The 27,101-nt window shown below is 43.6% G+C and overlaps 1 protein-coding gene and 1 pseudogene across 1 annotated transcript in view; one reads left to right on the top strand and one right to left on the bottom strand.

Moving 5' to 3' along the window:
- The first annotated feature begins 5,535 nt into the window (after window positions 1-5,535).
- LOC121459670 lies at window positions 5,536-13,508 on the top strand (annotated as a pseudogene).
- Window positions 13,509-13,989: 481 nt separating this feature from the next.
- LOC121459611 (collagen alpha-5(IV) chain-like) overlaps window positions 13,990-27,101 on the bottom strand; it is a 30,869-nt gene continuing 17,757 nt past the window's right edge. The window contains exons 12-33 of the mRNA XM_041669501.1: window positions 26,405-26,640; window positions 26,010-26,106; window positions 25,218-25,453; window positions 24,823-24,919; window positions 24,013-24,248; window positions 23,614-23,710; window positions 22,804-23,039; window positions 22,409-22,505; window positions 21,617-21,852; window positions 21,218-21,314; window positions 20,408-20,643; window positions 20,009-20,105; window positions 19,199-19,434; window positions 18,804-18,900; window positions 18,011-18,246; window positions 17,616-17,712; window positions 16,806-17,041; window positions 16,406-16,502; window positions 15,596-15,831; window positions 15,201-15,297; window positions 14,506-14,644; window positions 13,990-14,008 (exon numbers count right to left, since the gene is read on the bottom strand). Of these exons, the coding sequence (XP_041525435.1) occupies window positions 13,990-14,008; window positions 14,506-14,644; window positions 15,201-15,297; window positions 15,596-15,831; window positions 16,406-16,502; window positions 16,806-17,041; window positions 17,616-17,712; window positions 18,011-18,246; window positions 18,804-18,900; window positions 19,199-19,434; window positions 20,009-20,105; window positions 20,408-20,643; window positions 21,218-21,314; window positions 21,617-21,852; window positions 22,409-22,505; window positions 22,804-23,039; window positions 23,614-23,710; window positions 24,013-24,248; window positions 24,823-24,919; window positions 25,218-25,453; window positions 26,010-26,106; window positions 26,405-26,640 (3,488 nt within the window). The remainder of the gene's footprint in view (window positions 14,009-14,505; window positions 14,645-15,200; window positions 15,298-15,595; window positions 15,832-16,405; window positions 16,503-16,805; window positions 17,042-17,615; window positions 17,713-18,010; window positions 18,247-18,803; window positions 18,901-19,198; window positions 19,435-20,008; window positions 20,106-20,407; window positions 20,644-21,217; window positions 21,315-21,616; window positions 21,853-22,408; window positions 22,506-22,803; window positions 23,040-23,613; window positions 23,711-24,012; window positions 24,249-24,822; window positions 24,920-25,217; window positions 25,454-26,009; window positions 26,107-26,404; window positions 26,641-27,101) is intronic.

Genomic DNA, 27,101 nt, shown 5'->3' with positions numbered 1-27,101 from the left:
CTCAGTGGCCTGAGGCTCACCTAATTAGGCTAGGCTGGCTGACCAGTTAGTCCCTAGGATTCCCCTGTCTCAGCACTGGGATTATAAGCACATGCCAACACCCCTGGCTTTGAATAGGGTTCTGAGGATTGAACTCAGGTCCTCATGTTTAAGAAATAGCACTTCACCAACTGAGTGTGTATAAAAAAGCCGTGTGTGCCGACATGCCAGCTCTCCCAGGTGGACCGTAATGAGGGGTCCAAATGAGGAGCCGAAGGAGATAGAACATGACCAAGGAAGTCAGGACGTGCACTAGCACGCGTAGGAACATAGACACACGCGCGCGCGCACACACACACACACACACACACACACACACACGCAGGCAAGCATATGCACACAAGCACATAAAACTCCTTTTACAACTTTTCTTGTTAAACCAATATCAGCCTTCACAGTCACCACCATCAGCAAGTTACTTACTATCTCAAATAAAAACGATTTATTCCTGGGCTAGTAAGGTAATCCATTGGCAGAGCACTGGGCATGCACAAGGCCCTAGGTTTTGTGTGAGCGTAAAAAATAAATCAGTTCATCTTTTAGCCCTTTGATTGTGCACCAGGACGCACTTCCATGTTCTTCTGAGTCAGAATGTCCATCTCTCAACAGCTCTGTCTTCACTCTATACACTCTCGAGGTTTGTACTGACTTTCTAACATGATGCTTCAACACTGTTAGTGTTCTAGCACCCAGGCAGAGAAGGCCATGCTGTGGCCCCTGCTTTTACCCTGGCTATACCTTTCACATTAGCAAAACCTAACATTACAGGCAAATAGACTGATTTCAGCACATTTCCAGTCATATTTCTTCAAAAAGACTATTTCAATGTTATTAAAAGTTCATTTATAGGCTGGACAGATGGCTCAGCAATTCCCACTCTTCCAGGGATCTAGAGTTCTGTTCCCAGATCCCAACTGCCTGTAATTCAAACTCCAGGAGATCTGATCCCCTCTTCTGACCCTTCCGATCTCCTTGGGCACCTGAATTTATTTGACACATATTCCCACAGACAGATAGATGCTGCTATGAATTATAAAGTAATTAATCATCCTCATGTCATAAGGTCAACCCACCAGAGTCAAGAAATCTGTATGGAGGAATAAACTAAAATGTAAGGTTTTATAAACGAAGACTGCTCGTTCATTTCCCGACCACCTGGAAACGAATAATCACACAGAAACTAAATTAATTACAACACTGTTTGGCTAATAATATATATATATATATATATATATATATATATATATATATATAAAAGCTAACTTTTACGTCTTTTTTTAAATATTTATTTATTTATTATGTATACAATATTCTGTCTGTGTGTATGCCTGCAGGCCAGAAGAGGGCACCAGACCCCATTACAGATGGTTGTCTGAGCCACCATGTGGTTGCTGGGAATTGAACTCAGGACCTTTGGAAGAGCAAGCAGTGCTCTTAACCTCTGAGCCATCTCTCCAGCCCCATAACTTTTACGTCTTAAATTAACCTATTTCTATTAATTTGTGAATCGCCATGAGGCTGTGGCCTACCCATAAAGTTCTGGCTAGTGGCTGGCATCTTTCTCCTTTGGCAGCTACATGGCATCTCCTTGACCCTGCCTACTTTCTCTCTATATCTGTTCAGATTTCCCGCCTGGCTTTACTCTACTAAGCCATTGGCTGAAAGAGCTTCTTTAATAACCAATGGCAATAAAAAACATGTTCATAGCATACAGAGGGGAATGCCCTATCAGCAAGGCAAGTTGGAATTATCGCCTTGTGAATAACGTGGCTGTTTCCTGCTGTATATTTCTCGGTAGCTTATCCCCTTCTGTTACAAATTGGGGATTTATCTCCCACAGTTCAGCACTAATTGATCATTTATTGGGTACAATTTCTCCTATGCATTTGGAGTTTACGGATTACCTCCCCTAGCTATGTGTGAAAACAGTTACACAGTCAAGAAACCTACTTCCCTCTATGACGTCTCTGTTCCTGTCTTCAGTGTCAACATAGAGATCTGCCTTTCTGCAGTTATCTTTATTGGCAGGCATTTGGTCAGCGTTAAGTGTCCAGGCAAAAGGATTTCATTTAAGACATTCCCAGATATCCAAGGACAGAATTGCTACATGCCTAAAGCTGTTGATTCATAGCTGCTCAGACAGAAAAAAATAGCAAGTTTTGGGTTTACCTCACTTATAGATAAGAAAAGTGATGACCTAAAACTAACTTTGCATTAAAAGGTTCCTAATTCTTCACTCTCGTCTTCACTTCAGTTTTCTGGTGACTTTAGTTCATGAGATTTACTGCTTGTGTTTTACTTTCAGAGATAGCAGGAAAAATAATTAACTGTCTACCCACAGCCTGGAGGAAGACAAACCTTCACTGGCCCCTCTGATAGGCATCAAGCTTATCCGATAATTTAGAGGCTTGGGTCTCCTCTTTGTTTAACCTCTTAAGAGCAATAGGTGTAAACTTCAGATGTAAAAGGCCCTCAGAGCTCACTACAATTGGAAGAATGTACTAATGGATCAAGGGCCATAAACTTCACTTGTCTGTTTACATAGGTTGCCTGGTTACTCTCTAGGCCTGCAAGATCTTGTGGGTCTTTATAGCTGGGTAAGAACAAAGAGAGTTAACAGAAGCAGGGACAGAAGCTGGAGCACAAGTTGGTGCAGAAGCGTCCCAGAAATGATCAAAAATAGGAAAATGAAGACGGAGGAAGAGGAAGAGGAGAAGAAAAATGTAGCAGAGAATTGGAATTGCAGTTAGAATTGAGACAGAGTTAGAGCTAGGAAATTATAGACAGGACAGAAGAATAAGAATGGAGAACAATAAAGGGAGAACTGAGAGACGTGGATAGAAAGGACATGTCAACACAGGGTTTCTTTGTAGCTTTGGAGCCTGTCCTGGAACTCACTCTGTTGACCAGGCTGGTCTCGAACCCATGGAGATCCGCCTGCCTCTGCCTCCCGAGTGCTGGGATTAAAGGCGTGTCCAGCTCATGAGTAGATTTCCTAACCCTCAGATTTTAGTCCTTTCGCTTATTGTGGCATCTTTTATTGAACCCTGAGAGAAGACTTTAGAGGCTGACCCTTTAAAGTTTTCGATAATATGTACACATAAAAATAAACATTTTTCATTTATAAGATTTTCACTCTATGAACAATCTTTCATGGATTATGTCTCATATAAAGAAATAACCGCAGCCCTACTGATGTCCTGTTTAATCTGTGTGTCACCTGGGTTTAGGATGTGTCTGTGCTTTTGTACGGTATCCTGCCCCTCCCCCAATCAAGTCCCCCTCCCTCCTCAGCCCAAAGAGCAATCAGGGTTCCCTGCCCTGTGGGAAGTCCAAGGCCCACCCACCTCCATCCAGGTCTAGTAAGGTGAGCATCGAGCAACTGTGATCCGTAATGAGAAACGTTTCTTTAGTCAATGGGCTCTGGTGAATGCATAGACTCACACCTGGCCGAAGTTTAGAGAATGCATAACTGTGCAGTTCTCAGACCTCAGCAAGACATCTGAACTACAACACCCTCCAAGGCTCAGGGACTACACTGGAAGAGAGAGGCAGAGGTTGTCTATGGTTTCTGTGAAATGGTGTGAAGGACACAATGATCATCACACACAGGAAGGGGTTCTTAAGGCCCCACCCTCAGTGAGGGACTTTTCTCACTTAATGTGTGCTAGGGGATGGGATGCCATAAAATTACAGGAAAAGGAAATTCACATAAGCAGCCACACTTTAACTCTTTGGATTTTAAGGCCAATAGAGTAGTTTGGGTGGTGCTTTTTACTTATGTTAGAGTTGAGTATGGAAACCTCAACAAGGCTGGTCTGTGACTTAGAAAATCCACTAAAATTCATTGACGCCTATTATTGAACTCCAGTTCCCAAAACTGTAATGGCAGTCTCAGATACCCAGAAACGGGCTCAACCTGGACTTTGGAGGATTTTTGGAGGATAGATAAAAGCCAACATTCCTTAAAAACTTGTGAAGCTAGTTCCTCTACCCAAAGGTGTCATTTCTCTTATCACTGGAAGTAGGGAATATTGGCTGCCTGTGGTGTCTATTACCATAATAAGGTACAGACCGGCCTCCAGGCTCCTTCAGTAGCACAAGTACCTGCTGTACAGTTCAAAGTCCATGCTGGTGTTCTAGATATTCTTCCCTCCTACCCTCCCCTAACCTTCCTCTAGTTCAGAAGAATCCCTACCCCAGGTTCTCATTCTCTTTCTAAACCTATCTCTCTGTCTCCCCCTGTCTCTATGTTCCTCTCCCTCTTTCTGTGTCTCCTCCTCTGTCTCGCTCCCTCTGCCTCTCCTTTTTCTTCTTTCATAGTCAGGTGTTCAGCCAACATCTGTTCCTGGTCTGTCTGATTTGATATGCCACTATCTGTTCCACTATCTGTTCTATCTCTGATAGGTATTATAGAAGCTTTCTCCTTAAACATGTCACCAAGACATCATGTCAACAGTTTGTACAATACCAAGAAACAGTTTAAAATATTTTTAAAACATTTTAATGAAAAAACTATTATATACTAAAATCATTATATACGGTGTCAAGAAATTTTTAACATTAAACTTTGACAATTTCAGGAATATTTTAGAAAATTTATATTGTTGACATTGCTCCTCATAGGCTTCAGCAGCAACTAAAAAGAAAAGAAAAGCAAGAATTATCAGTAGTATCAAGAACATCATTTGTGGCAGCATCAGGATGAGCAGTAACAGAGGCATCACCAGTAGAATCTTATGTAGTGTCATGTCACAAGGAATGCCATTGTATTTGAGAAGTGGTGACAATGCGGAGTCTTATTTCATTGGTTTTATTCTCACATGTTGCTTCTTTGGGGTGTTTCTTTACAAAATGATGCTATCCACATAAGTCACAGTTTATGAACAGAGAAAAATAGAAACTAATATCTAACAGTTACATTTCTCTGCTTAGCCATTCAGACAACACAAGTTTCATGTTAGATGTATTTTCAATATGATTGGAAAAGATAAGCATTTTTTCTAGTTTTAGGTAAATGGCTAAAGAGTCCTATATATAGCACAAAATTTATTTATGATATGTATTGGTGCCAAAGAGAATTGGATTTCTAGTGCATAAATCATCATCTATTTTAAACCACTGCTGTGGTCTAACTTACCTTGTTAAACTCATTTTAATGCATGTCACATGTTAAATTAGGTTGAATACCCACGTCATCACTGTTGATACAAATTTCAAAAACCATATTCCGGTGGTTATCATCAGCAGTGCCATTGTTGCTTCCCAAAGTGGCAGAACCTTGGAGTGAGTTGCATAGTGGGTGTATTCAGCTGGACTGGTAGCACTGAAATCCTCATTAGCACTCTGAGGGTCGAAAGCGTCACCTGGCACATGAACAAGAGCAGATTCCTGATCAGTAGTGAAGCTATCACACTTGTGTTCTCTTCTAAGCAAGTTTCAAGAACAGGGTCAGAATGTTGTTGAGGGGGAGAGAACGAGGAGGAAGGAGAGAAAATGGCGTCCGCAGATTACAGTACCTACAGCCAAGCTGCAGCCCAGCAGGGCTACAGTGCTTACACAGCCCAGCCAACTCAAGGATATGCACAGACCACCCAGGCCTATGGGAAACAAAGCTATGGAACCTATGGACAGCCTACTGATATCAGCTCAGAGCACTGCCACCTACAGGCAGACTGCATACGTGACTTCCTATGGACAGCCTCCCACTGGTGATACCACTCCAACTGCCCCCAGGCACACAGCCAGATTGTTCAAGGATGTGGCACTGGTGCTCATGACACCACCACTGCTCCAGTCACCACAACCCAAGCCTCTTGTGCAGCTCAGTCTGCATATGGCACCCAGCCTGCCTACCCAGCCTGTGGCCAGCAGCCAGCAGCCACTGCACCTGCAAGCCCACAGGTTGTAAAGAGCCCACTGAGACTAGTCAACCTCAATCTATCACAGGGGTTTATAACCAGCCCAGACTAGGGTATGGACAGAGTAATTACAGATATCCCCAAGCACCTGGGAGCTACCCCATGCAGCCAGTCACTGCACCTCCACCCTATCCTCCTACACATCTTATCCTACACATCCTGTCTTTCTCTTCACAGCCAACTAGTTAACGATCGGAGCAGTTAATCTCAACAGAACATCTATGGGCAACCTAGCAACTATGGACAGCAGAGTAGCTATGGTCAACAAAGCAGCTATGGGCAGCAGCCTCCCATTAGTTACCCCCCTCAGACTGGGTCCTACAGCCAGGCTCCAAGTCAATATAGCCAACAGAGCAGCAGCTACAGGGAACAGAGTTCATTCCGATAGGACCACACCAAATGGTGTCGGGGGCAGGAGTCTAGAGGATTTTTCGGACCAGGAGAGAACCAGAGCATGAGTGGCCCTGATAACCGGGAGAGGAGAAGAAGGGGATTTAATCATGGAGGCATAAGCAGAGGTGGGCGGGGAGGAGGACATGGTAGAATGGGCTCTAGAGAGCGAGGTGGCATCAATAAGCCCGGTGGACCCATGGATAAAGGACCAGGTCCTTATCTAGGCCTTCCTATAGATCCTGATGAGGATTCTGACGACAGTGCAATTTATGTGCAAGGTTTAAATGACAATGTGACTCTGGATGATCTGGCAGACTTCGGTAAGCAGTGTGGGGTTGTCAAGATGAACAAGAGAACTGGGCAACTCATGATCCACATCTATTTGGATAAGGAGAGAGGAAAGCCTAAAGGTGACGCCACAGTGGCCTATGAAGATCTGCCAACTGCCAAGGCTGCTGTGGAATGGTTTGATGGAAAAGATATTCAAGGAAGCAAACTTAAAGCTTCTCTTGCCCGAAAGAAGCCTCCAAAAAATAGCAAGTGGAGTGGCATGCCACCTCATGAGGGCAGAGGGATGCCACCACCACTCTGTGGAGGTCATAATAGCTCAAGAGGTCCCAAAGGAACCATGGGTCATATGGGAGGCATTGGAGGAGAGGAGGGGGCTTCCCAACAGGAAAACCCTGGGGCTCCTGAGGGACCCCCTTGTGGAGGAGGAAATGTCCAGCACTGAGCCGGAGATTGGCAGTGTCCCATGCCGGGCTGTGGAACCCAGAACTTGACCTGGAGAACAGAATGCAACCAGTGTAAGGACCAAAACCTGAGGGCTTCCACCCGCTACCATTCCAACCTCCGGGATGTGATCGTGGCCGAGGCGGCAGTGGTGCCATGCAGGGAAGAAAAGGTGTCCTTATGGATCGTGGTGGTCCTGGAGAAATGTTCTGAGGTGGCAGAGGTGGAGAGAAACGTGGCTTCTGAGGTGGCCATAGCTTGGACCGAGGTGGACTTGGTTGAGGAATACGACATGGTCCTGAGGATCTTCCTGGACCATTGATGGAACCGATGATAGAGAGAAGTGGTGGACCTGGAGGTCCGGGAAGGCCTGCGTAAATGGAATAAGGTGAGCACAGTCAGGAACTTAGAGACCGTCCGTACTAGAGAGCTGCATGGATGACCAGACTTATTTTTTTTACACCAGAAAGGATTTTAAATTTATAATTCCATATATATAATGTTGACCACAACATCATGATTATTTCTCTCTGTACTTTAGTATTTTCACCATTTCTGAAATAACATTAGAACAAGTTAATCCTAGTGAGCAGAGTTTTTTATTTTTTTTTAAAGATGGTTGTTTTAGACTTAGCAATGGGAACCCCTTGTGAGCATACTCAGTATCTTTGTGGACTACCAAGGGAGCCTCAAATTGTAACAAGGTTCATGGTTGTGATTGTTTTCAAAAAAGTTGCAAATGTTTATTAACTGTCAAAAAATAATGTTGCATAGGGTCCGTGGTGTCAACAGTGTGCCTACAGGAGCAAGCTCATCATCAGCATGTGGTCTTCCCCTTGCATGCCCAGTGTAAGTCCTAAAGAACGTGTGTGATCCATTGTGGTGTCGTGAAGTGTCATTTTCTCAGATTCCTGAAGAGTGTCACCTCTGTGACTTGTACCTGGAACTGAAGGTAATTCAGTGGCGGTGGTAGGCTGGGACAAAATGCCATCTTCATAATTTTCAGGAAGAACTCCTTCAGGCTTGGTTTCTTCAACCTTTAAGGAAATATTGAGAACTTAGTTTTCATTAAAAGTATCATTGATTTTTGTTCACTTTAGAAGAATTTATCTGTTAACACCAGGGTCTTGATTTATAGGCCTCAAATAGTTGTTGGCTCAGGGAATTTTATCACTATAACCACTAATATTGTGTAACCTTTGACTACTTTCTGTTTGATTCCAAGGCCAGAGATTGAGAAAATGAAAAGGGGACCTGCTCAGCTTTATGTGTGTGTGGGGGGGTGTGGGGTGGGAAGAGAAAAACCTTAACAAGGTGGATCTCTATTATTAGCTTGTGACGCTGTCCTGGTGGCATGCAGCGAGGATCAGGCGGACTTATGGACCGTGTTGGTCCTGCAGAAATGTCCCGAGGAGGCAGAGGTGGAGACAGAGGTTGCTTCTTAGAAGTCCGTAGTTTGGACACAGGTGGCTTTGGTGGAGGAATACGACGTGGTCCTGGGGCGCCTCCTGGACCATTGATGGAACAGATGGAATGAACAAGTGGTGGTCCTGGAGGCCCTGGAGGACCTGCGTAAAGGATAAAGACGAAAACAGTCAGGAACTTAGAGACCGGCCCTACAAGAGCGCCCTGCAGGGCTGCATGGATGACCAGATTTATTCTCCGAACCCAGAAAATGATTTACATTCATAATGCCATATTTGTGATGTTGGCCAGAACATCACGATTATTACTGTCTGTACTTTCGTATTTCCACCATTTGTGAAGAAACATTAAAACAATTGAATGGTGGTTTGCTGAGTTTCTTTTCTTTTCAAGATGCTTGTTTGAAGACTTGACAATGGGAACCCCTTGTGAGCATACTCAGTATCATTGTGGAGAACCTAGAGGGCCTCTAATTGCAACAAAGTTCATAGTTGTGATTGTTTTCAAATACATTCCAAATGTTTACTAACTGTCAACACTAATGTTGCAGAAGGTCCATGGTTTCACCACTGTGGATACCAAGAGCAAGCTTAGCATCAGCATGTGGTCTCCCCTTACATGCCCAGTGTAAGTCCTAAAGAACGTGTGTGATCCATTGTGGTGTCGTGAAGTGTCATTTTCTCAGATTCCTGAAGAGTGTCACCTCTGTGACTTGTACCTGGAACTGAAGGTAATTCAGTGGCGATGGTAGGCTGGGGCAAAATGCCATCTTCATAATTTTCAGGAAGAACTCCTTCAGGCTTGGTTTCTTCAACCTTTAAGGAAATTTTGAAATCTTAGTTTTCATTAAAAGTATCACTGATTTTTGTTCACTTTAGAAGAATTTATCTGTTAACACCAGGATCTTGATTTACAGGCCTCAAATATTTGTTGGCTCAGGGGATATTATCACTATAACCACTAATATTGTGTAACTTTGATTACTTTCTGTTTGATTCCAAGGCCAAGGACTGAGAAAATGAAAAAGGGACCTGCTCAGCCTTATGTGTGTGTGGGGGGGGTGGGGGTGGGAAGAGAAAAACCTTCACAAGGTGGATCTCTATTATTAGATTGTGACGCTGTCCTGGTGGCATGCAGCGAGGATCAGGCGGACTTATGGACCGTGTTGGTCCTGCAGAAATGTCCCGAGGAGGCAGAGGTGGAGACAGAGGTTGCTTCTTAGATTTCTGTAGCTTGGACCGAGGTGGCCTTGGTGGAGGAATAAGACGTGGTCCTGGAACTCCTCTTGGACCATTGATGGAACAGATGGAATGAACAAGAGGTGGTCCTTGAGGCCCTGGAGGACCTGCGTAAAAGACAAAGACGAAAATAGTCAGGTACTTAGAGACCGGCCCTACTAGAGAGCCCTGCAGGGCTGCATGGATGACCCGATATATTTTTTGTATCCAGAAACAGTTTTAAATTTATAATTACATATTTATAATGTTGGCCACAACATCATGATTATTACTGTCTGTACTTAAGATTTCCATCAATTGTGAAGAAACATTAAAACAATTGAATGGTGGTTTTTTGAGTTTCTTTTCTCTTCAAGATGCTTGTTTGAAGACTTGACAATGGGAACCCCTTGTGAGCATACTCAGTATCATTGTGGAGAACCTAGAGGGCCTCTAATTGCAACAAAGTTCATAGTTGTGATTGTTTTCAAATACATTCCAAATGTTTACTAACTGTCAAAACTAATGTTGCAGAGGGTCCATGGTGTCACCAGTGTGGCTACCAAGAGCAAGCTTAGCGTCAGCATGTGGTCTCCCCTTACATGCCCAGTGTAAGTCCTAAAGAACGTGTGTGATCCATTGTGGTGTCGTGAAGTGTTATTTTCTCAGATTCCTGAGAAGTGTCACATCTGTGCCTTGTACCTTGAAATGAAGGTAATTCAGTGTCGTCGGTAGTCTGGGGCACGATGCCATCGTCATAATTTTCAGGAAGAAATCCTTCCGGCTTGGTTTCTTGAACCTTTCAGGAAATTTTGAGATCTTAGTTTTCATTAAAAATGTCACTGATTTTGATTCGCTTTAGAAGAACTTATCTGTTCATGCCAGGGTCTTGATTTATAGTCCCCAAATATTTCTTTGCTCAGGGAAATTTTATCACTATAACCATTGCTATCGGTTAACCATGGTTCCTTTCAGTTTAATTCAAAGCTGAGAGATTGAGAATCTTAAAAGGGGACCTGTTCAGGTTTATGTGGGGGGGGGGAGAATGGGGGGTAGTAAGAGAATAACCTTCACAAGGTTGCTCTCTGTTATCACCTGGTGAGGCTGCCCTGGTGGCATGCAGCGAGGATCAGGCAGACTTATGGACCGTGTTGGTCCTGCAGAAATGTCCCGAGGAGGCAGAGGTGGAGACAGAGGTTGCTTCTTAGATGTCCGTACCTTGGACCGAGGTGGCCTTGGTGGAGGAATAAGATGCGGTCCTGGGGCTCCTCCTGGACCATTGATGGAACAGATGGAATGAACAAGAGGTGGTCCTGGAGGCCCTGGAGGACCTGCGTAAAAGGATAAAGATGAAAACAGTCAGGAACTTAGAGACCGGCCCTACTAGAGAGCCCTGCAGGGCTTCATGGACGAGGCAATTTATTTTTTGTATCCAGAAACTATTTTAATTTATAATTCCATATTTATAATGTTGCCACAACATCACGATTATTACAGTCTGTACTTTAGTATTTCCACCATTTGTGAAGAAACATTAAAACAATTGAATGGTAGTTTGCTGAGATTCTTTTCTTTTCAAGATGCTTGTTTGAAGACTTGACAATGGGAACCCCTTGTGAGCATACTCAGTATCATTGTGGAGAACCTAGAGGGCCTCTAATTGCAACAAAGTTCATAGTTGTGATTGTTTTCAAATACATTCCAAATGTTTACTAACTGTCAAAACTAATGTTGCAGAGGGTCCATGGTGTCACCAGTGTGGCTACCAAGAGCAAGCTTAGCGTCAGCATGTGGTCTCCCCTTACATGCCCAGTGTAAGTCCTAAAGAACGTGTGTGATCCATTGTGGTGTCGTGAAGTGTTATTTTCTCAGATTCCTGAGAAGTGTCACATCTATGCCTTGTACCTTGAAATGAAGGTAATTCAGTGTTGTCGGTAGTCTGAGGCACGATGCCATCGTCATAATTTTCAGGAAGAAATCCTTCCGGCTTGGTTTCTTGAACCTTTCAGGAAATTTTGAGATCTTAGTTTTCATTAAAAATGACACTGAATTTGATTCGTTTTAGAAGAACTTATCTGTTCATGCCAGGGTCTTGATTTATAGTTCCCAAATATTTCTTTGCTCAGGGAAATTTTATCACTATAACCACTGCTATCGGTTAACCATGGTTCCTTTCAGTTTAATTCAAAGCTGAGAGTTTGAGAATCTTAAAAGTGGACCTGCTCAGGTTTATGTGTGTGTGTGGGGGGGAGGATGGGGGGTAGTAAGAGAAAACCTTCACAAGGTGGCTCTCTGTTATCACCTGGTGAGGCTTCCCTGGTGGCATGCAGCGAGGATCAGACGGACTTATGGACCATGTTGGTCCTGCAGAAATGTCCCGAGGAGGCAGAGGTGGAGACAGAGGTTGCTTCTTAGATGTCCGTACCTTGGACCGAGGTGGCCTTGGTGGAGGAATAAGATGCGGTCCTGGGGCTCCTCCTGGACCATTGATGGAACAGATGGAATGAACAAGAGGTGGTCCTGGAGGCCCTGGAGGACCTGCGTAAAAGGATAATGATGAAAACAGTCAGGAACTTAGAGACCGGCCCTACTAGAGAGCCCTGCAGGGCTGCATGGACGAGGCAATTTATTTTTTGTATCCAGAAAACATTTTAATTTATAATTCCATATTTATAATGTTGGCCAGAACATCATGATTATTACTGTCTGTACTTAAGATTTCCATCAATTGTGAAGAAACATTAAAGCAATTGAATGGTGGTTTTTTGAGTTTCTTTTCTCTTCAAGATGCTTGTTTGAAGACTTGACAATGGGAACCCCTTGTGAGCATACTCAGTATCATTGTGGAGAACCTAGAGGGCCTCTAATTGCAACAAAGTTCATAGTTGTGATTGTTTTCAAATACATTCCAAATGTTTACTGTCAACACTAATGTTGCAGAAGGTCCATGGTTTCACCACTGTGGCTACCAAGAGCACGCTTAGCGTCAGCATGTGGTCTCCCATTACATGCCCAGTGTAAGTCCTAAAGAACGTGTGTGATCCATTGTGGTGTCGTGAAGTGTCCTGAGAAGTGTCACATCTGTGCCTTGTACCTTGAAATGAAGGTAATTCAGTGTCGTCGGTAGTCTGGGGCACGATGCCATCGTCATAATTTTCAGGAAGAAATCCTTCCGGCTTGGTTTCTTGAACCTTTCAGGAAATTTTGAGATCTTAGTTTTCATTAAAAATGTCACTGATTTTGATTCGCTTTAGAAGAACTTATCTGTTCATGCCAGGGTCTTGATTTATAGTCCCCAAATATTTCTTTGCTCAGGGAAATTTTATCTCTATAACCATTGCTATCGGTTAACCATGGTTCCTTTCAGTTTAATTCAAAGCTGAGAGATTGAGAATTTTAAAAGGGGACCTGTTCAGGTTTATGTGGGGGGGGGGGGAGAATGGGGGGTAGTAAGAGAATAACCTTCACAAGGTTGCTCTCTGTTATCACCTGGTGAGGCTGCCCTGGTGGCATGCAGCGAGGATCAGGCAGACTTATGGACCGTGTTGGTCCTGCAGAAATGTCCCGAGGAGGCAGAGGTGGAGACAGAGGTTGCTTGTTAGATGTCCGTACCTTGGACCGAGGTGGCCTTGGTGGAGGAATAAGACGCGGTCCTGGGGCTCCTCCTGGACCATTGATGGAACAGATGGAATGAACAAGAGGTGGTCCTGGAGGCCCTGGAGGACCTGCGTAAAAGGATAAAGATGAAAACAGTCAGGAACTTAGAGACCGGCCCTACTAGAGAGCCCTGCAGGGCTTCATGGACGAGGCAATTTATTTTTTGTATCCAGAAACTACTTTAATTTATAATTCCATATTTATAATGTTGCCACAACATCACGATTATTACAGTCTGTACTTTAGTATTTCCACCATTTGTGAAGAAACATTAAAACAATTGAATGGTAGTTTGCTGAGATTCTTTTCTTTTCAAGATGCTTGTTTGAAGACTTGACAATGGGAACCCCTTGTGAGCATACTCAGTATCATTGTGGAGAACCTAGAGGGCCTCTAATTGCAACAAAGTTCATAGTTGTGATTGTTTTCAAATACATTCCAAATGTTTACTGTCAACACTAATGTTGCAGAAGGTCCATGGTTTCACCACTGTGGCTACCAAGAGCAAGCTTAGCATCAGCATGTGGTCTCCCCTTACATGCCCAGTGTAAGTCCTAAAGAACGTGTGTGATCCATTGTGGTGTCGTGAAGTGTCCTGAGAAGTGTCACATCTGTGCCTTGTACCTTGAAATGAAGGTAATTCAGTGTCGTCGGTAGTCTGAGGCACGATGACATCGTCATAATTTTCAGGAAGAAATCCTTCCGGCTTGGTTTCTTGAACCTTTCAGGAAATTTTGAGATCTTAGTTTTCATTAAAAATGACACTGAATTTGATTCGTTTTAGAAGAACTTATCTGTTCATGCCAGGGTCTTGATTTATAGTCCCCAAATATTTCTTTGCTCAGGGAAATTTTATCACTATAACCACTGCTATCGGTTAACCATGGTTCCTTTCAGTTTAATTCAAAGCTGAGAGTTTGAGAATCTTAAAAGTGGACCTGCTCAGGTTTATGTGTGTGTGTGTGGGGGGGGAGGATGGGGGGTAGTAAGAGAAAACCTTCACAAGGTGGCTCTCTGTTATCACCTGGTGAGGCTTCCCTGGTGGCATGCAGCGAGGATCAGACGGACTTATGGACCATGTTGGTCCTGCAGAAATGTCCCGAGGAGGCAGAGGTGGAGACAGAGGTTGCTTCTTAGATGTCCGTACCTTGGACCGAGGTGGCCTTGGTGGAGGAATAAGATGCGGTCCTGGGGCTCCTCCTGGACCATTGATGGAACAGATGGAATGAACAAGAGGTGGTCCTGGAGGCCCTGGAGGACCTGCGTAAAAGGATAATGATGAAAACAGTCAGGAACTTAGAGACCGGCCCTACTAGAGAGCCCTGCAGGGCTGCATGGACGAGGCAATTTATTTTTTGTATCCAGAAAACATTTTAATTTATAATTCCATATTTATAATGTTGGCCAGAACATCATGATTATTACTGTCTGTACTTAAGATTTCCATCAATTGTGAAGAAACATTAAAGCAATTGAATGGTGGTTTTTTGAGTTTCTTTTCTCTTCAAGATGCTTGTTTGAAGACTTGACAATGGGAACCCCTTGTGAGCATACTCAGTATCATTGTGGAGAACCTAGAGGGCCTCTAATTGCAACAAAGTTCATAGTTGTGATTGTTTTCAAATACATTCCAAATGTTTACTGTCAACACTAATGTTGCAGAAGGTCCATGGTTTCACCACTGTGGCTACCAAGAGCAAGCTTAGCATCAGCATGTGGTCTCCCCTTACATGCCCAGTGTAAGTCCTAAAGAACGTGTGTGATCCATTGTGGTGTCGTGAAGTGTCCTGAGAAGTGTCACATCTGTGCCTTGTACCTTGAAATGAAGGTAATTCAGTGTCGTCGGTAGTCTGGGGCACGATGCCATCGTCATAATTTTCAGGAAGAAATCCTTCCGGCTTGGTTTCTTGAACCTTTCAGGAAATTTTGAGATCTTAGTTTTCATTAAAAATGTCACTGATTTTGATTCGCTTTAGAAGAACTTATCTGTTCATGCCAGGGTCTTGATTTATAGTCCCCAAATATTTCTTTGCTCAGGGAAATTTTATCACTATAACCATTGCTATCGGTTAACCATGGTTCCTTTCAGTTTAATTCAAAGCTGAGAGATTGAGAATTTTAAAAGGAGACCTGTTCAGGTTTATGTGGGGGGGGGGGAGAATGGGGGGGTAGTAAGAGAATAACCTTCACAAGGTTGCTCTCTGTTATCACCTGGTGAGGCTGCCCTGGTGGCATGCAGCGAGGATCAGGCAGACTTATGGACCGTGTTGGTCCTGCAGAAATGTCCCGAGGAGGCAGAGGTGGAGACAGAGGTTGCTTCTTAGATGTCCGTACCTTGGACCGAGGTGGCCTTGGTGGAGGAATAAGACGCGGTCCTGGGGCTCCTCCTGGACCATTGATGGAACAGATGGAATGAACAAGAGGTGGTCCTGGAGGCCCTGGAGGACCTGCGTAAAAGGATAAAGATGAAAACAGTCAGGAACTTAGAGACCGGCCCTACTAGAGAGCCCTGCAGGGCTTCATGGACGAGGCAATTTATTTTTTGTATCCAGAAACTACTTTAATTTATAATTCCATATTTATAATGTTGCCACAACATCACGATTATTACAGTCTGTACTTTAGTATTTCCACCATTTGTGAAGAAACATTAAAACAATTGAATGGTAGTTTGCTGAGATTCTTTTCTTTTCAAGATGCTTGTTTGAAGACTTGACAATGGGAACCCCTTGTGAGCATACTCAGTATCATTGTGGAGAACCTAGAGGGCCTCTAATTGCAACAAAGTTCATAGTTGTGATTGTTTTCAAATACATTCCAAATGTTTACTAACTGTCAAAACTAATGTTGCAGAGGGTCCATGGTGTCACCAGTGTGGCTACCAAGAGCAAGCTTAGCGTCAGCATGTGGTCTCCCCTTACATGCCCAGTGTAAGTCCTAAAGAACGTGTGTGATCCATTGTGGTGTCGTGAAGTGTTATTTTCTCAGATTCCTGAGAAGTGTCACATCTATGCCTTGTACCTTGAAATGAAGGTAATTCAGTGTTGTCGGTAGTCTGAGGCACGATGCCATCGTCATAATTTTCAGGAAGAAATCCTTCCGGCTTGGTTTCTTGAACCTTTCAGGAAATTTTGAGATCTTAGTTTTCATTAAAAATGTCACTGAATTTGATTCGTTTTAGAAGAACTTATCTGTTCATGCCAGGGTCTTGATTTATAGTCCCCAAATATTTCTTTGCTCAGGGAAATTTTATCACTATAACCACTGCTATCGGTTAACCATGGTTCCTTTCAGTTTAATTCAAAGCTGAGAGTTTGAGAATCTTAAAAGTGGACCTGCTCAGGTTTATGTGTGTGTGGGGGGGGGGGGAGGATGGGGGGTAGTAAGAGAAAACCTTCACAAGGTGGCTCTCTGTTATCACCTGGTGAGGCTTCCCTGGTGGCATGCAGCGAGGATCAGACGGACTTATGGACCGTGTTGGTCCTGCAGAAATGTCCCGAGGAGGCAGAGGTGGAGACAGAGGTTGCTTCTTAGATGTCCGTACCTTGGACCGAGGTGGCCTTGGTGGAGGAATAAGATGCGGTCCTGGGGCTCCTCCTGGACCATTGATGGAACAGATGGAATGAACAAGAGGTGGTCCTGGAGGCCCTGGAGGACCTGCGTAAAAGGATAATGATGAAAACAGTCAGGAACTTAGAGACCGGCCCTACTAGAGAGCCCTGCAGGGCTGCATGGACGAGGCAATTTATTTTTTGTATCCAGAAAACATTTTAATTTATAATTCCATATTTATAATGTTGGCCAGAACATCATGATTATTACTGTCTGTACTTAAGATTTCCATCAATTGTGAAGAAACATTAAAGCAATTGAATGGTGGTTTTTTGAGTTTCTTTTCTCTTCAAGATGCTTGTTTGAAGACTTGACAATGGGAACCCCTTGTGAGCATACTCAGTATCATTGTGGAGAACCTAGAGGGCCTCTAATTGCAACAAAGTTCATAGTTGTGATTGTTTTCAAATACATTCCAAATGTTTACTAACTGTCAAAACTAATGTTGCAGAGGGTCCATGGTGTCACCAGTGTGGCTACCAAGAGCAAGCTTAGCGTCAGCATGTGGTCTCCCCTTACATGCCCAGTGTAAGTCCTAAAGAACGTGTGTGATCCATTGTGGTGTCGTGAAGTGTTATTTTCTCAGATTCCTGAGAAGTGTCACATCTATGCCTTGTACCTTGAAATGAAGGTAATTCAGTGTTGTCGGTAGTCTGAGGCACGATGCCATCGTCATAATTTTCAGGAAGAAATCCTTCCGGCTTGGTTTCTTGAACCTTTCAGGAAATTTTGAGATCTTAGTTTTCATTAAAAATGTCACTGAATTTGATTCGTTTTAGAAGAACTTATCTGTTCATGCCAGGGTCTTGATTTATAGTCCCCAAATATTTCTTTGCTCAGGGAAATTTTATCACTATAACCACTGCTATCGGTTAACCATGGTTCCTTTCAGTTTAATTCAAAGCTGAGAGTTTGAGAATCTTAAAAGTGGACCTGCTCAGGTTTATGTGGGGGGGGGGGGGAGGATGGGGGGTAGTAAGAGAAAACCTTCACAAGGTGGCTCTCTGTTATCACCTGGTGAGGCTTCCCTGGTGGCATGCAGCGAGGATCAGACGGACTTATGGACCGTGTTGGTCCTGCAGAAATGTCCCGAGGAGGCAGAGGTGGAGACAGAGGTTGCTTCTTAGATGTCCGTACCTTGGACCGAGGTGGCCTTGGTGGAGGAATAAGATGCGGTCCTGGGGCTCCTCCTGGACCATTGATGGAACAGATGGAATGAACAAGAGGTGGTCCTGGAGGCCCTGGAGGACCTGCGTAAAAGGATAATGATGAAAACAGTCAGGAACTTAGAGACCGGCCCTACTAGAGAGCCCTGCAGGGCTGCATGGACGAGGCAATTTATTTTTTGTATCCAGAAAACATTTTAATTTATAATTCCATATTTATAATGTTGGCCAGAACATCATGATTATTACTGTCTGTACTTAAGATTTCCATCAATTGTGAAGAAACATTAAAGCAATTGAATGGTGGTTTTTTTGAGTTTCTTTTCTCTTCAAGATGCTTGTTTGAAGACTTGACAATGGGAACCCCTTGTGAGCATACTCAGTATCATTGTGGAGAACCTAGAGGGCCTCTAATTGCAACAAAGTTCATAGTTGTGATTGTTTTCAAATACATTCCAAATGTTTACTGTCAACACTAATGTTGCAGAAGGTCCATGGTTTCACCACTGTGGCTACCAAGAGCAAGCTTAGCATCAGCATGTGGTCTCCCCTTACATGCCCAGTGTAAGTCCTAAAGAACGTGTGTGATCCATTGTGGTGTCGTGAAGTGTCCTGAGAAGTGTCACATCTGTGCCTTGTACCTTGAAATGAAGGTAATTCAGTGTCGTCGGTAGTCTGGGGCACGATGCCATCGTCATAATTTTCAGGAAGAAATCCTTCCGGCTTGGTTTCTTGAACCTTTCAGGAAATTTTGAGATCTTAGTTTTCATTAAAAATGTCACTGATTTTGATTCGCTTTAGAAGAACTTATCTGTTCATGCCAGGGTCTTGATTTATAGTCCCCAAATATTTCTTTGCTCAGGGAAATTTTATCACTATAACCATTGCTATCGGTTAACCATGGTTCCTTTCAGTTTAATTCAAAGCTGAGAGATTGAGAATTTTAAAAGGAGACCTGTTCAGGTTTATGTGGGGGGGGGGGGAGAATGGGGGGTAGTAAGAGAATAACCTTCACAAGGTTGCTCTCTGTTATCACCTGGTGAGGCTGCCCTGGTGGCATGCAGCGAGGATCAGGCAGACTTATGGACCGTGTTGGTCCTGCAGAAATGTCCCGAGGAGGCAGAGGTGGAGACAGAGGTTGCTTCTTAGATGTCCGTACCTTGGACCGAGGTGGCCTTGGTGGAGGAATAAGACGCGGTCCTGGGGCTCCTCCTGGACCATTGATGGAACAGATGGAATGAACAAGAGGTGGTCCTGGAGGCCCTGGAGGACCTGCGTAAAAGGATAAAGATGAAAACAGTCAGGAACTTAGAGACCGGCCCTACTAGAGAGCCCTGCAGGGCTTCATGGACGAGGCAATTTATTTTTTGTATCCAGAAACTACTTTAATTTATAATTCCATATTTATAATGTTGCCACAACATCACGATTATTACAGTCTGTACTTTAGTATTTCCACCATTTGTGAAGAAACATTAAAACAATTGAATGGTAGTTTGCTGAGATTCTTTTCTTTTCAAGATGCTTGTTTGAAGACTTGACAATGGGAACCCCTTGTGAGCATACTCAGTATCATTGTGGAGAACCTAGAGGGCCTCTAATTGCAACAAAGTTCATAGTTGTGATTGTTTTCAAATACATTCCAAATGTTTACTAACTGTCAAAACTAATGTTGCAGAGGGTCCATGGTGTCACCAGTGTGGCTACCAAGAGCAAGCTTAGCGTCAGCATGTGGTCTCCCCTTACATGCCCAGTGTAAGTCCTAAAGAACGTGTGTGATCCATTGTGGTGTCGTGAAGTGTTATTTTCTCAGATTCCTGAGAAGTGTCACATCTATGCCTTGTACCTTGAAATGAAGGTAATTCAGTGTTGTCGGTAGTCTGAGGCACGATGCCATCGTCATAATTTTCAGGAAGAAATCCTTCCGGCTTGGTTTCTTGAACCTTTCAGGAAATTTTGAGATCTTAGTTTTCATTAAAAATGTCACTGAATTTGATTCGTTTTAGAAGAACTTATCTGTTCATGCCAGGGTCTTGATTTATAGTCCCCAAATATTTCTTTGCTCAGGGAAATTTTATCACTATAACCACTGCTATCGGTTAACCATGGTTCCTTTCAGTTTAATTCAAAGCTGAGAGTTTGAGAATCTTAAAAGTGGACCTGCTCAGGTTTATGTGTGTGTGGGGGGGGGGGAGGATGGGGGGTAGTAAGAGAAAACCTTCACAAGGTGGCTCTCTGTTATCACCTGGTGAGGCTTCCCTGGTGGCATGCAGCGAGGATCAGACGGACTTATGGACCGTGTTGGTCCTGCAGAAATGTCCCGAGGAGGCAGAGGTGGAGACAGAGGTTGCTTCTTAGATGTCCGTACCTTGGACCGAGGTGGCCTTGGTGGAGGAATAAGATGCGGTCCTGGGGCTCCTCCTGGACCATTGATGGAACAGATGGAATGAACAAGAGGTGGTCCTGGAGGCCCTGGAGGACCTGCGTAAAAGGATAATGATGAAAACAGTCAGGAACTTAGAGACCGGCCCTACTAGAGAGCCCTGCAGGGCTGCATGGACGAGGCAATTTATTTTTTGTATCCAGAAAACATTTTAATTTATAATTCCATATTTATAATGTTGGCCAGAACATCATGATTATTACTGTCTGTACTTAAGATTTCCATCAATTGTGAAGAAACATTAAAGCAATTGAATGGTGGTTTTTTGAGTTTCTTTTCTCTTCAAGATGCTTGTTTGAAGACTTGACAATGGGAACCCCTTGTGAGCATACTCAGTATCATTGTGGAGAACCTAGAGGGCCTCTAATTGCAACAAAGTTCATAGTTGTGATTGTTTTCAAATACATTCCAAATGTTTACTAACTGTCAAAACTAATGTTGCAGAGGGTCCATGGTGTCACCAGTGTGGCTACCAAGAGCAAGCTTAGCGTCAGCATGTGGTCTCCCCTTACATGCCCAGTGTAAGTCCTAAAGAACGTGTGTGATCCATTGTGGTGTCGTGAAGTGTTATTTTCTCAGATTCCTGAGAAGTGTCACATCTATGCCTTGTACCTTGAAATGAAGGTAATTCAGTGTTGTCGGTAGTCTGAGGCACGATGCCATCGTCATAATTTTCAGGAAGAAATCCTTCCGGCTTGGTTTCTTGAACCTTTCAGGAAATTTTGAGATCTTAGTTTTCATTAAAAATGTCACTGAATTTGATTCGTTTTAGAAGAACTTATCTGTTCATGCCAGGGTCTTGATTTATAGTCCCCAAATATTTCTTTGCTCAGGGAAATTTTATCACTATAACCACTGCTATCGGTTAACCATGGTTCCTTTCAGTTTAATTCAAAGCTGAGAGTTTGAGAATCTTAAAAGTGGACCTGCTCAGGTTTATGTGTGTGTGGGGGGGGGGGAGGATGGGGGGTAGTAAGAGAAAACCTTCACAAGGTGGCTCTCTGTTATCACCTGGTGAGGCTTCCCTGGTGGCATGCAGCGAGGATCAGACGGACTTATGGACCGTGTTGGTCCTGCAGAAATGTCCCGAGGAGGCAGAGGTGGAGACAGAGGTTGCTTCTTAGATGTCCGTACCTTGGACCGAGGTGGCCTTGGTGGAGGAATAAGATGCGGTCCTGGGGCTCCTCCTGGACCATTGATGGAACAGATGGAATGAACAAGAGGTGGTCCTGGAGGCCCTGGAGGACCTGCGTAAAAGGATAATGATGAAAACAGTCAGGAACTTAGAGACCGGCCCTACTAGAGAGCCCTGCAGGGCTGCATGGACGAGGCAATTTATTTTTTGTATCCAGAAAACATTTTAATTTATAATTCCATATTTATAATGTTGGCCAGAACATCATGATTATTACTGTCTGTACTTAAGATTTCCATCAATTGTGAAGAAACATTAAAGCAATTGAATGGTGGTTTTTTGAGTTTCTTTTCTCTTCAAGATGCTTGTTTGAAGACTTGACAATGGGAACCCCTTGTGAGCATACTCAGTATCATTGTGGAGAACCTAGAGGGCCTCTAATTGCAACAAAGTTCATAGTTGTGATTGTTTTCAAATACATTCCAAATGTTTACTGTCAACACTAATGTTGCAGAAGGTCCATGGTTTCACCACTGTGGCTACCAAGAGCAAGCTTAGCATCAGCATGTGGTCTCCCCTTACATGCCCAGTGTAAGTCCTAAAGAACGTGTGTGATCCATTGTGGTGTCGTGAAGTGTCCTGAGAAGTGTCACATCTGTGCCTTGTACCTTGAAATGAAGGTAATTCAGTGTCGTCGGTAGTCTGGGGCACGATGCCATCGTCATAATTTTCAGGAAGAAATCCTTCCGGCTTGGTTTCTTGAACCTTTCAGGAAATTTTGAGATCTTAGTTTTCATTAAAAATGTCACTGATTTTGATTCGCTTTAGAAGAACTTATCTGTTCATGCCAGGGTCTTGATTTATAGTCCCCAAATATTTCTTTGCTCAGGGAAATTTTATCACTATAACCATTGCTATCGGTTAACCATGGTTCCTTTCAGTTTAATTCAAAGCTGAGAGATTGAGAATTTTAAAAGGAGACCTGTTCAGGTTTATGTGGGGGGGGGGGGAGAATGGGGGGTAGTAAGAGAATAACCTTCACAAGGTTGCTCTCTGTTATCACCTGGTGAGGCTGCCCTGGTGGCATGCAGCGAGGATCAGGCAGACTTATGGACCGTGTTGGTCCTGCAGAAATGTCCCGAGGAGGCAGAGGTGGAGACAGAGGTTGCTTCTTAGATGTCCGTACCTTGGACCGAGGTGGCCTTGGTGGAGGAATAAGATGCGGTCCTGGGGCTCCTCCTGGACCATTGATGGAACAGATGGAATGAACAAGAGGTGGTCCTGGAGGCCCTGGAGGACCTGCGTAAAAGGATAAAGATGAAAACAGTCAGGAACTTAGAGACCGGCCCTACTAGAGAGCCCTGCAGGGCTTCATGGACGAGGCAATTTATTTTTTGTATCCAGAAACTACTTTAATTTATAATTCCATATTTATAATGTTGCCACAACATCACGATTATTACAGTCTGTACTTTAGTATTTCCACCATTTGTGAAGAAACATTAAAACAATTGAATGGTAGTTTGCTGAGATTCTTTTCTTTTCAAGATGCTTGTTTGAAGACTTGACAATGGGAACCCCTTGTGAGCATACTCAGTATCATTGTGGAGAACCTAGAGGGCCTCTAATTGCAACAAAGTTCATAGTTGTGATTGTTTTCAAATACATTCCAAATGTTTACTAACTGTCAAAACTAATGTTGCAGAGGGTCCATGGTGTCACCAGTGTGGCTACCAAGAGCAAGCTTAGCGTCAGCATGTGGTCTCCCCTTACATGCCCAGTGTAAGTCCTAAAGAACGTGTGTGATCCATTGTGGTGTCGTGAAGTGTTATTTTCTCAGATTCCTGAGAAGTGTCACATCTATGCCTTGTACCTTGAAATGAAGGTAATTCAGTGTTGTCGGTAGTCTGAGGCACGATGCCATCGTCATAATTTTCAGGAAGAAATCCTTCCGGCTTGGTTTCTTGAACCTTTCAGGAAATTTTGAGATCTTAGTTTTCATTAAAAATGTCACTGAATTTGATTCGTTTTAGAAGAACTTATCTGTTCATGCCAGGGTCTTGATTTATAGTCCCCAAATATTTCTTTGCTCAGGGAAATTTTATCACTATAACCACTGCTATCGGTTAACCATGGTTCCTTTCAGTTTAATTCAAAGCTGAGAGTTTGAGAATCTTAAAAGTGGACCTGCTCAGGTTTATGTGTGTGTGGGGGGGGGGGAGGATGGGGGGTAGTAAGAGAAAACCTTCACAAGGTGGCTCTCTGTTATCACCTGGTGAGGCTTCCCTGGTGGCATGCAGCGAGGATCAGACGGACTTATGGACCGTGTTGGTCCTGCAGAAATGTCCCGAGGAGGCAGAGGTGGAGACAGAGGTTGCTTCTTAGATGTCCGTACCTTGGACCGAGGTGGCCTTGGTGGAGGAATAAGATGCGGTCCTGGGGCTCCTCCTGGACCATTGATGGAACAGATGGAATGAACAAGAGGTGGTCCTGGAGGCCCTGGAGGACCTGCGTAAAAGGATAATGATGAAAACAGTCAGGAACTTAGAGACCGGCCCTACTAGAGAGCCCTGCAGGGCTGCATGGACGAGGCAATTTATTTTTTGTATCCAGAAAACATTTTAATTTATAATTCCATATTTATAATGTTGGCCAGAACATCATGATTATTACTGTCTGTACTTAAGATTTCCATCAATTGTGAAGAAACATTAAAGCAATTGAATGGTGGTTTTTTGAGTTTCTTTTCTCTTCAAGATGCTTGTTTGAAGACTTGACAATGGGAACCCCTTGTGAGCATACTCAGTATCATTGTGGAGAACCTAGAGGGCCTCTAATTGCAACAAAGTTCATAGTTGTGATTGTTTTCAAATACATTCCAAATGTTTACTAACTGTCAAAACTAATGTTGCAGAGGGTCCATGGTGTCACCAGTGTGGCTACCAAGAGCAAGCTTAGCGTCAGCATGTGGTCTCCCCTTACATGCCCAGTGTAAGTCCTAAAGAACGTGTGTGATCCATTGTGGTGTCGTGAAGTGTTATTTTCTCAGATTCCTGAGAAGTGTCACATCTATGCCTTGTACCTTGAAATGAAGGTAATTCAGTGTTGTCGGTAGTCTGAGGCACGATGCCATCGTCATAATTTTCAGGAAGAAATCCTTCCGGCTTGGTTTCTTGAACCTTTCAGGAAATTTTGAGATCTTAGTTTTCATTAAAAATGTCACTGAATTTGATTCGTTTTAGAAGAACTTATCTGTTCATGCCAGGGTCTTGATTTATAGTCCCCAAATATTTCTTTGCTCAGGGAAATTTTATCACTATAACCACTGCTATCGGTTAACCATGGTTCCTTTCAGTTTAATTCAAAGCTGAGAGTTTGAGAATCTTAAAAGTGGACCTGCTCAGGTTTATGTGTGGGGGGGGGGGAGGATGGGGGGTAGTAAGAGAAAACCTTCACAAGGTGGCTCTCTGTTATCACCTGGTGAGGCTTCCCTGGTGGCATGCAGCGAGGATCAGACGGACTTATGGACCGTGTTGGTCCTGCAGAAATGTCCCGAGGAGGCAGAGGTGGAGACAGAGGTTGCTTCTTAGATGTCCGTACCTTGGACCGAGGTGGCCTTGGTGGAGGAATAAGATGCGGTCCTGGGGCTCCTCCTGGACCATTGATGGAACAGATGGAATGAACAAGAGGTGGTCCTGGAGGCCCTGGAGGACCTGCGTAAAAGGATAATGATGAAAACAGTCAGGAACTTAGAGACCGGCCCTACTAGAGAGCCCTGCAGGGCTGCATGGACGAGGCAATTTATTTTTTGTATCCAGAAAACATTTTAATTTATAATTCCATATTTATAATGTTGGCCAGAACATCATGATTATTACTGTCTGTACTTAAGATTTCCATCAATTGTGAAGAAACATTAAAGCAATTGAATGGTGGTTTTTTGAGTTTCTTTTCTCTTCAAGATGCTTGTTTGAAGACTTGACAATGGGAACCCCTTGTGAGCATACTCAGTATCATTGTGGAGAACCTAGAGGGCCTCTAATTGCAACAAAGTTCATAGTTGTGATTGTTTTCAAATACATTCCAAATGTTTACTGTCAACACTAATGTTGCAGAAGGTCCATGGTTTCACCACTGTGGCTACCAAGAGCAAGCTTAGCATCAGCATGTGGTCTCCCCTTACATGCCCAGTGTAAGTCCTAAAGAACGTGTGTGATCCATTGTGGTGTCGTGAAGTGTCCTGAGAAGTGTCACATCTGTGCCTTGTACCTTGAAATGAAGGTAATTCAGTGTCGTCGGTAGTCTGGGGCACGATGCCATCGTCATAATTTTCAGGAAGAAATCCTTCCGGCTTGGTTTCTTGAACCTTTCAGGAAATTTTGAGATCTTAGTTTTCATTAAAAATGTCACTGATTTTGATTCGCTTTAGAAGAACTTATCTGTTCATGCCAGGGTCTTGATTTATAGTCCCCAAATATTTCTTTGCTCAGGGAAATTTTATCACTATAACCATTGCTATCGGTTAACCATGGTTCCTTTCAGTTTAATTCAAAGCTGAGAGATTGAGAATCTTAAAAGGGGACCTGTTCAGGTTTATGTGTGGGGGGGGGGAGAATGGGGGGTAGTAAGAGAATAACCTTCACAAGGTTGCTCTCTGTTATCACCTGGTGAGGCTGCCCTGGTGGCATGCAGCGAGGATCAGGCAGACTTATGGACCGTGTTGGTCCTGCAGAAATGTCCCGAGGAGGCAGAGGTGGAGACAGAGGTTGCTTCTTAGATGTCCGTACCTTGGACCGAGGTGGCCTTGGTGGAGGAATAAGACGCGGTCCTGGGGCTCCTCCTGGACCATTGATGGAACAGATGGAATGAACAAGAGGTGGTCCTGGAGGCCCTGGAGGACCTGCGTAAAAGGATAAAGATGAAAACAGTCAGGAACTTAGAGACCGGCCCTACTAGAGAGCCCTGCAGGGCTTCATGGACGAGGCAATTTATTTTTTGTATCCAGAAACTACTTTAATTTATAATTCCATATTTATAATGTTGCCACAACATCACGATTATTACAGTCTGTACTTTAGTATTTCCACCATTTGTGAAGAAACATTAAAACAATTGAATGGTAGTTTGCTGAGATTCTTTTCTTTTCAAGATGCTTGTTTGAAGACTTGACAATGGGAACCCCTTGTGAGCATACTCAGTATCATTGTGGAGAACCTAGAGGGCCTCTAATTGCAACAAAGTTCATAGTTGTGATTGTTTTCAAATACATTCCAAATGTTTACTAACTGTCAAAACTAATGTTGCAGAGGGTCCATGGTGTCACCAGTGTGGCTACCAAGAGCAAGCTTAGCGTCAGCATGT

Source organism: Microtus oregoni, unplaced genomic scaffold (assembly GCF_018167655.1).
Source record: "Microtus oregoni isolate MIOR12 unplaced genomic scaffold, Mior012 000019F_ref0000042, whole genome shotgun sequence".
Classification (NCBI taxonomy): domain Eukaryota; kingdom Metazoa; phylum Chordata; class Mammalia; order Rodentia; family Cricetidae; genus Microtus; species Microtus oregoni.
This window is presented reverse-complemented; position numbering and strand designations above follow the sequence as displayed.